This window comes from Colletotrichum karsti, assembly GCF_011947395.1.
Source record: "Colletotrichum karsti strain CkLH20 chromosome Unknown Scaffold16, whole genome shotgun sequence".
Lineage (NCBI taxonomy): Eukaryota > Fungi > Ascomycota > Sordariomycetes > Glomerellales > Glomerellaceae > Colletotrichum > Colletotrichum karsti.
The window spans coordinates 888554-901280 of NW_024065916.1; the positions used below are offsets into that span (position 1 = coordinate 888554).

At 56.0% G+C, this 12727-nt stretch overlaps 6 protein-coding genes across 6 annotated transcripts; 4 read left to right on the plus strand and 2 right to left on the minus strand.

Moving 5' to 3' along the window:
- Window positions 1-410: 410 nt before the first annotated feature.
- On the plus strand, window positions 411-1310 carry CkaCkLH20_05789 (uncharacterized protein; the record flags this gene model as incomplete). The annotated part of the gene is made up of 3 exons (XM_038888507.1): window positions 411-844; window positions 899-1104; window positions 1168-1310. The coding sequence occupies 3 exons, from the start codon at window positions 411-413 to the stop codon at window positions 1308-1310; spliced, it is 783 nt and encodes a 260-aa protein (XP_038746404.1).
- Window positions 1311-2365: 1055 nt separating this feature from the next.
- Window positions 2366-3331, plus strand: CkaCkLH20_05790 (uncharacterized protein; the record flags this gene model as incomplete). The annotated part of the gene is made up of 1 exon (XM_038888508.1): window positions 2366-3331. The coding sequence occupies one exon, from the start codon at window positions 2366-2368 to the stop codon at window positions 3329-3331; it is 966 nt and encodes a 321-aa protein (XP_038746405.1).
- Window positions 3332-4716: 1385 nt separating this feature from the next.
- On the plus strand, window positions 4717-5920 carry CkaCkLH20_05791 (uncharacterized protein; the record flags this gene model as incomplete). The annotated part of the gene is made up of 4 exons (XM_038888509.1): window positions 4717-4991; window positions 5056-5270; window positions 5345-5546; window positions 5605-5920. 4 exons carry the CDS (start codon window positions 4717-4719, stop codon window positions 5918-5920), a joined length of 1008 nt encoding a protein of 335 aa, XP_038746406.1.
- Window positions 5921-6777: 857 nt separating this feature from the next.
- Window positions 6778-7947, minus strand: CkaCkLH20_05792 (minor allergen alt a 7; the record flags this gene model as incomplete). Its single annotated transcript, XM_038888510.1, has 4 exons — window positions 6778-6958; window positions 7007-7468; window positions 7531-7616; window positions 7921-7947. 4 exons carry the CDS (start codon window positions 7945-7947, stop codon window positions 6778-6780), a joined length of 756 nt encoding a protein of 251 aa, XP_038746407.1.
- A 2449-nt stretch (window positions 7948-10396) lies between these two features.
- On the plus strand, window positions 10397-11188 carry CkaCkLH20_05793 (uncharacterized protein; the record flags this gene model as incomplete). Its single annotated transcript, XM_038888511.1, has 1 exon — window positions 10397-11188. One exon carries the CDS (start codon window positions 10397-10399, stop codon window positions 11186-11188), a length of 792 nt encoding a protein of 263 aa, XP_038746408.1.
- Window positions 11189-11257: 69 nt separating this feature from the next.
- Window positions 11258-12694, minus strand: CkaCkLH20_05794 (MFS monocarboxylate; the record flags this gene model as incomplete). The annotated part of the gene is made up of 2 exons (XM_038888512.1): window positions 11258-12356; window positions 12429-12694. 2 exons carry the CDS (start codon window positions 12692-12694, stop codon window positions 11258-11260), a joined length of 1365 nt encoding a protein of 454 aa, XP_038746409.1.
- Between the last annotated feature and the right edge of the window lie 33 nt (window positions 12695-12727).

The following is a 12727-nucleotide window of genomic DNA, read 5'->3' on the forward strand; positions in this document are numbered from 1 at the left end:
ACATCACCTACAGATAATGTCAATAAACCAGAGCTTAGAAAGCGTGGACAATTCGCCAACTTACTGGTATGGGATGCTCGTGAGCAACTATGACTTGATCGCGACGTAATGATTCGAGCACTTGGGCATCAACGAATGCACCGTGAATGTGCCGACGGAGCCTGGAGTTCTTGGAGGTAGTACCCGCTGTCTCCCTTGCTTTACCCTGCAAAGATCGTGTCAGCGACCCATTCCGGGGAGGAGACCCGGCATAGTGTAATGCGGCACTGCGCCCCCTGGGCCTGTCCCCCGCCTGGCCCGGAGGACTTCTCTACTTAAGGCTTGGTGTTCTTGTCTCCGAAAGTATTGAAAGATAATGCGGCCGATTCCAACACGAAGAGCGGTTATGCGTCTGCCAGACATGCCGTGGGATGTTCGAGGCATCCGGCGTCAGTGGCATCGCCGGTCTTCTCGCGGCTACCATACAGTTGGGTATCGCAGTGAGCCGCCAGATTGACGCCATCTCCGATGCTCCGCGAGCCCTATCCGCGCTTTCAACCGACATCAAGGACACTTCCTCGGTTCTTGAGACGCTTCAGGGCTATATTGACGATGAAGAAACCGTCAGAGGCGTACTGCATCCTTCCACGGCTCGCGATCTGGAGGTGGTCCTCAAAGACACCATCCAGTGCCTGTGTCTGCTTGAGGAAACGCTTGAGAGGTACACCGGCGGCCGGCCTGGCGTGAGACTAGGCGTGTGGAAGAAAGCGAAGATTTCATTCAAAGCGCAAGAGTTCGCGGAATTGAGAAGGCAGCTTGCAGTGCAGAAAATGGCATTCCGTGTCAGTGTGACGGTGGCCAATTTGTAGGTTTTCCGCCTCGGAGGAATTCGCGAACACGTCTGACAACCGCCGACTAGTATTAACACGACGTACGAAGCAACGCCTGAGATGCAAAATGAAGTTTGTAAAGTGAAGGCCGACGTCGCGAGCCTCCTTCTAAGCCTTGAGAGACTTCATCGACGGCAGGGTGGAGGACGAGCAGCGTTATGGGCTTTCATCAGTCGGGCTAGAATCGTTGCGGACATCGGTCGCAAGCCGGCCGACCGGCGGGCGACAAAGCTGAGTATGCCGAGTTCGCATCAAGTCTGATTCCGACTGACATGAAGCTGACTTTCTTCAAGCAAAGAGCAAACCGCCCAGCACAGCGGCAAGCCTTGCGTCAGTCGCGGATCAACCTCGAAGGGTGACAAGGCGCCGACAAAGCTCGTCGGTCTTTGGTCTGGCGGCGGCATCCGAGCCAGCTGGCGGGAGTACAGGCATCGTCGATGATTGATTCCCACGGAGACGCCTAACGATCGTATCGTTGGTGTTTTCCGAATCGAACTCGCCTACGGCCATCCTGCTTTGGTTTACCAACATCGTTGGACCTGCATAAGCAAGAAGACCGACCGAGATGACCGCTAGACTAGCGGCAGTCTATCGCGCAATCGGCATGGCTGCGGGTGCGCTTTGGTGGTCGCAAACGAGGATCGACAAAGCTTCGACTGATTTGGTCTTGGATAAACGCAGGGCAACCGCAGGGCAACCGACGGCCACCAGGAGCTCCTTTTTTTGTCTCATTCAAGTCGCGCCTGGCTCGAGAATGCCATAAACACCAATCGAATGGCCTTCGAAATCCTTTGTCGACGAGGCGCAGGCGACCGGCGCGAATGGCCGCATTGCGATGGGAGACAAGGGGGTCCCTGAGGCAGCCGGGATGGAAATCGATGGGCGAAAAAGGACGATGCGGAGGATTGCGACCTGAAGGGATCTGCGAGGAAACCTGGACCTGGATGGCGTCGTCTGCCCGGTGCCGCGTGTGGTGGCTTTGGTGGGGCACAGCCACGGACGGCAGCGCGGGCATCAACGCCTAGAGGCCGCTGAGAGGGCGCTGTGAGCCAGTCGTTCAGCGAGCTCAGGGATCTTCCCCAGCGGATGGCCGTTTCAGACGACAGGGGCAGCGCTTAGCCGTACGTCATAAGGGTCAAAAAGGAGGAAGATCCTCCCCGCCACAAATCTACCCGGGCGGCTTTGGGTTGTCGATTTTTTACTCAGAATCCGTAATTCAATACTACCTTCCATTGCGATCATCCAATCCAACTCAACATCTCCCTTAGCTGTCGTGCAGGACATTCGCCTTGCTGACAAGACCTTTCTTGTTGTGGTATGTTCTGGTTGGGTTGACCGGCGCGTCCGCACTCTTTCAGCCATCATTCCGTCAACATCAGTACCACCAACATCCGAGTCTCGACTGCGGTTTACGACATTGACGACGACGAAAGACCTGACGTACGAATTCGAAGAAGACGAACACACGAGAATCATCTACAGCGACAGTCTCCAACATGTCGGTGTTTGATGGTCCCAACTGCACCAGCGTCGCGAACGACGCGCCAGTAGCCAGCGATGCAGGTGTTGCCGGCATTGGAGTCCTGCTATCCTTCATCATCACCGCCGGCATCTCGCTCATCCTCAGCTCGTCCATCATTCTGCAAGAGCTGAAGGGAAGGCCCTCGACGATCCGCCGCAAGCTCCTCAATAGTTACTCAGATCAGCAGATCCTCCAGGGCATCGGAATCGCATCGGTCGGCCTCGCACGCATAAACACCATGGTACCATACCACTTTTTTATCATATGGACCCTTTCGAACATGTCCATGGCAGTTCACAACGCTACCCTCCTCGCCCTCGTTCACGACTTCCGCCGCGACTGGGTTCTGCGCTGGCTGCGGCAGTTCCTGATGTTCGTCAATCTCGTCTTCAACGTCGTGTATGGCGTCTTCATCTTGCAGGGCGTGTCTAAGGGCATGCAGGATTCGAAGCTACCTGTTGCGTGTGTCTTCAAGATCGACCATGAGGGTTCGGGATCAATGACCGGACTAAGTTATGTTGGGACCATTCTCGTGATTGCCGGCAACGTCGTCGTCTTCTCATTGGCGAGCTGGTATCTTCATCTTCGGACGCTACGCTTTGTCAATGTCATCAAACTCATCGGCATACTCCTCATGGCGGCGTCGGCGGTAGGGGCGGCGGTGCGCTGCATCATTGCTTCGGATGCCTTCGGAAACGGACCTGTATACGAACTGAGCGACCAAGGCGAGAAGGGGTGGTCTTTTGGGCAGCTTCTTTCGCTGCTGGTGCTGCTCTTCCCTCTCGTGTCCATGGTGGAGATTATACGCGGCGAGATTAAGGTGGCACCTTGCGATTTATCGGACGGCGGCAAGTGCAATGATACGGAGATGAACGCCTATCGGACGTCATACCAACCAAACCCTTTCTTCGGCTCGCAAACGAACTTGTTCAAGAGATGACGGACGTTCGATCTAAGAGGATTTAGAAGGAAATAAAAGAGGACTACAGCAGGGTCCGGCAGCCACGCAGCGATACGTCTTGGGCAGTCCGTAATATTCAGCTCGCCAAGCCCAGGCTTGAGCTGACGGTGCCAGCCAAGGGCCAAGGCCGTGCAGCCCAGCAATCCAGCTACTGCCAGGCAAGCGAGCGGCATCCGAGGAAGCGAGTTGATTCAATCGATGGACGAGATGTTAGAATATTCCTGTTGGAGAGAGGCCTCTCTTTGAGATTTCTCTCGGAGAGGAATTGGGTAGGAGCTCCAGTGCAAGAGGGATAGCAACGTCACGCTCATCGACGTCGTGGCTGATGTTGCTGGAACACGTCAGATATGAGTAGGTTCTTCAGCAATACCCGGTGTCGTCGAACACCACATTTTCAGATTAGCAAATTATCTGAGGTAATACAAGAAACGTAGAAGTGACTTCTCGCGGCTCAAGTCGTATCGCCCAGCGACCAGCGACCGGCGACCCGCCACGGCGGTCATGGTGGTCACCATTCGTTATCCCGTCAAGTCCGCTACTCCCAAACTCAAAACCCCATATCGGCGTCCCAGACCCTTGGAAAATGGCAGTGCCGGGGTCACGTGTTGCATCAACGGAAACTTTCGCTTTCTCTCCTTCCTGACTTTCGAAGCTCGTTCCCTTTAACTAAAATAAAAGTCAGACTTGGTGCCGTTTGCACTGGTCTTGGCTGGCCATCCCCACTCTGGACACCGGACGCCAAACGCTTCATGTTTGAATGTGGCCAAGGAAGGCACGTTGCTAAATTGATAGCAATTGAAGGTACTTACCACATCAACCTTTTTTACTAGGTAAGGCACTCACAGCAAGAGTACCGCAGTGATTATGCTCCATCCTTCCTCCATGAGGAAAGGGCATCCACGAAAGTCAGGTGCTACACGTGGACCTCTCCTCCCATCTTGGCGCCTTCCCTTCGACGGGATGACTCGGGTGGCAGCTGCTACCTTTCACGAAGCAGGCGCTCTTGCTGGCTTCTTCACACTTTCCGATAAGTGACCCAAAGACATCTTGACATCTCGTTAGTGCCTTCCTTCCTGAACTCCCATCATTTGATCGCAGGCTGTCTGCTTCTCGGTTCATCGACAGGCTGCCGCTTAGGTCCCGTTCTCTCTTCCATTCTTTTCTTTCCACTACTTCCGAGCGTCCGGTCCGTGACTGGCCTTCTTCTTGCCTATATCGTTCGTTCGTTCGGCAGCTCTTGTGACCATCCGCCTGTCTGTCTGCATCGAATCCAAATCGTTCTCCTCTTCCCCTACTCTCCGCCCAAGGTCGCGGACGTTGTACCTCGCCATCGATTTGAAGCTCTCTAACAACCGAAACCAACCATGACGATGCCTGCGAACAACAGGCGCGTCGTCCAGATGCTCTGGCTGGCCGCCGGCCTACTATTCGTCTTTGCCCTTCTGCACTCGATGACCTCGCCGGACCAGGCCAAGGAGTGGGCCACGAACAAAGTCGGCAACCTCGTCCAAAACATCCCGGGTAGCCGGCCCTCAATGCGCGAGTTCATGGCTACTGCCGAAGCCATTTGGGAGAAGACCGTCCGACAGCGTCACGAGATGATTGCTACTGACTACGGCGACGCCTCCCTCATGCCACTGTAAGCCATCCTGACCTTCCGCGATTCCCTCCCATGATTTCGGTGACTTACTGACTCTGCTCAGCTTCCCTGCCACCAGCGCCGAGGCCTACGGAAAACACCCGTACTCCATCTGGGACTTTACCCCAGCTTCTTACAGCTGTCCCCATGAAATGGAGCGCGTCGGTCGTATGGGAGACGGCGGCAAGTGGGTGTGCGGCATGTCGCAATACGTCAACTACCCCAAGGGCAGGGACTGCATTATCTACTCGTTCGGTGTTCGCGATGAGTCCAGCTTCGGTACGTATAGCTTGTCATCTTACGCTGGATACTATCAAGGCAACGAGATTTGTACTGATGCAATTGTGCCACAGAGAACGAGATGCTGAGCCGAACTAAATGCAAAGTCTGGGCGTACGACTTTTCTGTTGTCGACTTCGGCGAACAGCTGGAACCCGGCAACCGCGATCGAGCCAAGTTCCTTCAGGCGGGCATCGCAGGAAAGACGGATACAACAAAGACTCCTCCGTTCTACAGTATCAGCGACCTGATGGACATGAACGGTCACAAGTACCTGTAAGTTGATGGAATGTTTGCATACGTTGACGATGCAGCTACTGACAGGACACTGCAGCGATATTTTGAAGATGGACATCGAGTTTGCCGAATTCGAGGCCATGGATGGTCTGCTTACGGATTTCCCTCAGATATCCGGCGAAGAGCTCCCTATCGGCCAACTCATGATTGAGATTCACTTCTTCAACGGCATGACTTCTGCTGGATATCTTGACTGGTGGGAGCGTCTTGAGGCACGCGGCCTGCGTCCTACATGGACCGAGCCCAACTTGCTCGCCATCACCCTCAACCTTGGTAACAAGGACCCGCTGCTGGCCGAGTACACTTTCCTCAACGTTCACGACAGCCGCAACATTATTTTCGGGCGCAGATAGATGGATGCCGACTGCTGTACATGATTTGCTATAACCAACTTGCTTGAGAGGCGTTAACATGAGGCGAACGATTTGCATGGACATGGGCGTTACATCAGAATAGATAGTTCAGTAAAAGAACTGGGACTGTATTTCACGATAAAAAGCGCGTTTCTTCTGTCAGGCCATCTCTCGAGATTACTACCATCGCCGCGCACAGTCGAGAACGCGCGGCCTGTCACCGACGAGGGGTGATATCATTGCACAAGTGTCAAGGATGGCGGCCCGTCCTGTAACGCCCAGCGCAAGTTCAGATGGGACGGATTGGATGCGGAAAATTCAATCATTCGGCCAATCCCCGGCGGGCAGCCCGGGTGACCAGTCGCGAGAGGATCGGATCAATATGTGGTCTGCAAGGGCCGTTCATAAAGCCTCACTCCCACCCTCCACTGGACATGTCAACATGTCAGTTCCATGCGCTAAACTGCCGACACACCACCAAACTGCATCGAGTTCACTCCCCTATTCGCTGTTGCTAAAGCCTAAAGTTACTGTGGCTCTCTGTGTGTGATAGAGAAAGGAAGGATCACCGCGGCAATGCAGTCAGCCGGGAATGGCTTTACTAGAAGCGTGAGGGTTCGGATCTTCCCCGATGTCTGCGCAGTAATCTTATTCGGACCTTGCTCCGTCCTACAGATTGAAGTCTTCTTGGGCCGGATGGCGTCTAAACGGTGCGCGGGCGCATGCGGAGTTTCTCTAACTGGTTCGCCGCGCGAATCGAACATCCAATGTGCAGTATCGTAGTAGAGAGGATTGTTGGTCAGGGTCATTAATCTTTTTTTTGGTCATTTTACGACATTAGCTTAGTGCGCATGGCCTCATTGCACGACACATTTGCTGGGCAGTCCACACGGTCCCGACTTGACGTCCTTGTCGTCCAACTCCCCCGGGGCCCGGCCCTCCGTCTCCGTCGCCGAATCCTTCTTGGCCAGGGCGGGAGCCGACTTCTCGGTCCCGTTGGCACCGTTCGTTCCGTTCTCCACCGTGGCGCCGTTCCCGCTGCCATGCAGTCAACCGAAGTGCTTGGCGACGACCTCGTAGAAGGACTGCCCCTGGATGCGGGCGATCTCGAGCTCCTTCTCGGTGGGCTGGCGAGAGCCGTCGGCGCCGGCGAAGGTGCCGGCGCCCCAGGGGCCGCCGCCGTGGACCTCGGTGACGTCGGCCATGAGGGGGAAGGCCTTTGCGTAGCCGAAGGGGACGTAGATGATGCCGTGGTGGGCGAAGGTGGACATGGCGGCGATGGCGGTGGACTCCTGGCCGCCGCCGAGGGAGGCGGTGGAGATGAAGAGGCCGGCGAACTTGCCCCAGAAGCCGCCGGAGCTCCACTGCTTTCCGGTCTTGTCCCAGAAGGCCTTCCACTGGGCGGGGAAGTTGCCGTACCTGGTGGGGATGCCGATGAGGAAGGCGTCGTAGGTCTGGAGGGTGTCGGGCTCGATGACGGGGACGTCGGAGGGCTTGGGGGGAGCGCCCATCTTGGTCAGGACCTCCTCCGGGAGCGTCTCGGCGACTCTGCGGGTGCGATGTTAGAGTCCGAATTCGTACTAGGGCGATGGCGGAGGGGAGGGACGTACTGGAAGAGGTCGGCAGTGCCGCCGGCCTTCTCGATACCCGCCTTCTCGGCCTCGGCGAGCGTGCGGATGTGGCCGTACATGGAGTACTGCGTTCGAGGGGGCACGGTGATTAGCAAAGCGGTCTTAATGGCAGGGTTGGAGTTGAGTTGGCGATCGCGGCGGGGTTCAGGGCGCCTTAGTGCGGGCAACCGTATCGAGACGTCATGACGAGTGTGATTTGCTGCGCATAGGGACGAATGACTCTCAACAAGTGAGGACTCGGCAAGAAAATGTCGAGGAGTGACTTGGATTGATGGTGGTGAGAGTAGGGAAAAGTAAGAGTGGATGGACGCCGAGGGTTAGAGAAGGGCAGAGAGAAAATTGCCCGATTAGGAAAGAAGAGCTACTCACGTAGACGATGGCGATCTTGGGAGCCATTGTGACGGGTGATGTGGACTTTGTGGGAAGTTGAATAGGGTATCGAGATGAATTCAACAAAGCTAAGATGAGAGGATGCTGAAGCTGGAGCAAGACAGCTTTGTTGGGAAGGAGGCCATGTTCTTATATATCACCTAGTCCAGTCCCAACAGCGGCAGCTGAGAGATGGGAAGAGGGGGATGGAGACGGGCGTTGTTGCATCATCAATGGCACGCTAAGCTCTGCAGGCTCGTCGTCGGGCCAGTCGGGTACCCTTGAGGACATCTGGAAAGGTCGATGCGATGCGGTTTCATCCATGGCAGCTTCAACGGCCAAGTGGGCATCACAGTTCAAGACATTCACACACCTTCAGCTCAGTGATGAGATGCAGCAGCTCAGGTCTCTCAGCTAAGCTCAGGTCAGGTCACGGTAAGCAGGAGGTGGAGCTGGCGGGAATGGAAGGTGGGATGCCCCTCCATGTGGGGGCCATGCTCCGCTGCGGGGCAGAGTTGGGATGGGGTGTTAGGTACGTACCTTACCTATCGTTACTGACATCAGGAAGGTACATCGAATTCCTTACCTTATTCTTTGTAAGAGTCACTCACACCTGTGACGCCTCTCGAGGTTGGCATCTCGCAAATACTTGCAGTGAGTGGAGGCAGCGACGGATGCGATAGGCACCTCAGGTCGCGAAGCCAAAAGTCGCAACAGGCACGACAGGGTCGCTTCAGGCCCGGCGTCATGATGCAAACTACCTTACCCGCAGAACACCTCCTTCATGTCCATCCGAGCCCTTGTCAATCTATGTTGCTTTGCGCCAGATCGCGAACGGGCGCTGAATAAGTGCTTAACAACGCAGACCACCATCATCATAAGCCTTACGAATACACGGTCAATCCCTCCTCGTGGTCAGAGAAGGAGGAGCGGCACTCGAGTCTCACTGAGGCTGGGAGGAGGCTCTTATCCCGCGGAAATGTGTAAACACTTCTCGGATCCTAGGCTGCACACGGATTCATGCGCAGCCGTTCTTGAAATCTCGTGCGAAAAACGGTGTGACGAACTCAACATCAGGAGTGTTCTTCACTTAGAGTTGTGTTGGAGGAGGAGACGAGAGGCCCAAGCAGCTCCATCCAAACTGTCATTGGGTTCTCGTCGTGTTGGATGGGATCAGGTACCAAAGGTTGTTTTCCCATCTACCGGAGCCGAATCATGTGGCCATTTCCTAATCTCCGATCTGTTTGACCAAAATGAGGGAACATCGCGAATGTTGTGACTGTTGCTGCTGCTGCTGAGGATTAGTCGTGACTGACAAATTGAGAGTCGCACCGTTCCCCCACGAAGCCGAGAGGTACGAGCCAATCAATGGCGGCGACCGGCTGCTGAAGGATAGGCACGGCGAGGTACCTACTACCAGCGATTCACAGAAACATCGGCGGACTTCTTTCCCTTGCCATATTCATCTCACCTAGCTCCTCCGATCCTCTGCCCATCAACGGATCACATCACAAGCACAAACTACCTATTGGCATCACAAAGCAAGGTACCTATCTTACTTGACAGTTCCCGCTGTCAGCATGCGGTGGAGACTCTGCGGTACTCCACAAGGTGCTGCCACCATGACTGTGACTGCACCGATGTCACCTCCCGCGCGGGTCTGAGTTAAGCGTTGCTAAGCTACATCAGCGACATGAACTACGATGAATCAGCAACACACAGCAGAAGACGGGTCTGGTGCGCCTTTTGTCGTCGTGATAGGACGCCTGCGACGCCGCTTCTTCTTTCCCGCGCGCCATAGCAGCAGCACGACTCGTTGGCGACGCCCGCCCGCCCAGAAATATCGATCAACTCGACCTAGAATGGTTAGCTATAGCTAGGTATTTCTGGACAATTTTCTACCTTCACTGACTCGATCTGAGAGTAGCCAGTTTCCAACCCGATCCGCATCGCGAAAACGAGATGCTTCTGGTATCGGCTCAACCGCAGTTCATAATGCAGTGCAATCCACTACAGTCCTCGCACTCTACAGCCAATACAAAGCTTGCTAGCTGGGACATTCAAATTGCTTTCCACGCAGATCCCGAATGACCTACCCCCCGACCTTGATGGGCCCGGCCCATCGCAACGGATCAGGTTCTCGGTGACCGGTGAGCCTTCCTTCACCTCACCACACCGGAGCCTGCCAGACGACATCACGACCTTCACGAAGCCAAGCTAATCGACCGGGTCCTCGGTCCCGGTGCATGTGCCTGATTGGCACGCCTGCCACCCGTCATGTGCGATGTCAGCAGTGTTCCTGGCCAGGGACTTGTTAGGCCCTAATGCGGTAATTCAAGCTTACGGCCAGTTGGAAAAGTGCTCGGGAATCAACCTTCTCCTCAATTCCAAGTGCTCTGTTTGAGGTGCATGTTTCATTCACTCACTTGTAATTTCGTTCCAGGTTCACATTTTCTTCCAAGGTAACCACGTCAAAATGGGCCATGTAGCCTCCAAGCCGAAGCCCGGCACCAAGCTCCAGGTCATCGGCGCCGGCATGCCACGCACCGGCACGGCCTCCTTCAGCAAAGCCCTCGAAATCCTGCTCAACGGCCCCGTATACCACGGCGGCACCCAGATCACCCGCGGTCCCGAGTCCGAGATCCGAGACTGGATCAACGTGCTCGAACACACCCCCATAAAGACCGCCTCAGACGAGAAAATTGTCGAGGACACCCTGCGCAAGTACTTCGACGATGGCTACGCCGCCACCCTCGACGTCCCCGGCATGCTCTTCATCGAGGAGCTCTTGCAGATGCACCCTGGCGTCATGGTCATCTGCACCATCCGCGACCCGGACGACTGGGTCGAGAGCATGCGCAAGACCGGCAGCGCTTCCCTGCAGGCCTTCCTCTCCTTCGCCCTGTTCCTCCTCCCGACTATGCGCTGGTTCCCGCGTTACATCGAGGCGATTCCCAAAGGCCGCTGGGGAGAGCTCTTCCCTCACGAAGACCCACTGCCGGACCTCAATGTGTGGTATCTCCACCAAGCGTGGCTCAAGAGAGTCGTGCCCGCGAACCAGTTGATCTTTTACCATGTGAAAGAAGGTTGGGGGCCTCTGTGCAAGGCTCTTGGGAAGCCAGTGCCCGACATGCCGTTTCCCAAGATCAATGACGGAGACGCCATGGATGCCTTTGCGAAGCAGCAGATCATGCGTGGATTGGGCAGGTGGTCTGTTGTGTTTGGTACCGTCGCAGCAGCCGTCGGCGCCTGGTGGTGGTTTCACTGATCCCCATCATCTTCACTGGTCCCATGTTCACTCTGTCCGCAAGCTCCATCAAGTCGTGACTTGTACTCTTCACGCCTTGAGCTCTCGCTCTCCTTTCAACTGGAAGATCTTGGCCAAAGTGTAGCAGATAGATCCTGCAGTCAATGCCGCAGCTCCGTATCCAATCATAGCCTGCCACTCATGTTCGCTGTATTCCCCCAGAATCGCTCCAGCGATTGGCGTGCCGACAAGGATAGAAATGCTCGACGTGAAGAACATCATGCCCATGCGCGTGCCCACGCGGCCCAAGTCCGGAGACAAACTCACGATGACGCTCGGTGCGATGCTCACCATGCCGCCGGAAAACAACCCGTAGATGATGGCGAAGACGATGAGGCCCGCCATGTTGTTGATGCCCAGCCACGCCAACATCATCACTGCCGCGCCTGCCGCGAGGAAAATCTGGATGTATAGCGCCCCGATCTTGTCGGCCAGATAGTTCGGAATCACTCGCCCCGGGATGCTCCCCGCGCTAAGTAACGTGACAAAGTAGGCCGAGAACGACGTCGTCCCGATGTCATGGGTGTTGGCGAAGAGCTGGATGTAGAAGAAGGCGACGTACATGGACAGGAACCCGCAGAACGAGCCCAGCATGACGAGCATGAAGGCCGGATCGCGCAGGGCCGTCTTGTCGACGAGGGAACGCTTGTGGCCAGACGGCGGGAGCCGGGTGTGCATCGAGACGGCGGGGATGACGGAGAGGGCGAGCAGGATGAACCCCATGATGCGCGTGGCCCAGCCGAAACCGATCTTGGGCTCCAGTCTGCCGAAGATGATGGGGAACACCATGCCGGCGATGGGCGATCCGGTGGCCGCGATACCGATGACGAAGGAGCGGCGTTTCAAGAAGTATTGGCTCAGGATCGCGGTCGAGGGGAGAAACGTCAGACCGCAGCCTAGTCCGATACATACGCCCTGCGCCAACAGAACTTGCCAGTATGTTGTGCAGAGGGACGTCATGAACTGGCCGAAGAGAATGAGGAACAGGCCAACCCAGAGCAGTTCCCTGAAGTAACCCGCATCGTACAGAGGCCCGGAGATGGGCCCGACCATCATCAGCAACGCCCCTTGCAGCGACCCGATCCACGAGATGGCCGACGGCGTTGCGTTGAGAGTCTGCTCATAATAGCTACTTTGGGTCAGTCACTTGCTTCGTAAACGTGAAGTGTAAGTGAGGAAAATTATGAGAAGCGGCGCTTACGTCTGATACACTCCAAATGTGTTGACGAGACCCCAGGTGGCAGCGAGAACGACCCAAGAGCCCAGTACCTGAAGCCATGCCTCCAGACCGCCGTCCGGGACGGGGCCAGGGTCGGACGTTGTCGCGGGAGCGGGGGATTGGGTTTCGGGATCCGGGTTGGAGCCGGGCGTCAGAGTCGTCTCGGACGGATCTGAGCGCAGACCCGGGGCGGAGGCGTGCTTTTCGTCGTCGGCGGCCCGTGGTGCCGAGGTGCGGGCCGACGACATGGTTCTTGACGTCTTTCTCGTGGTGATGTTGTC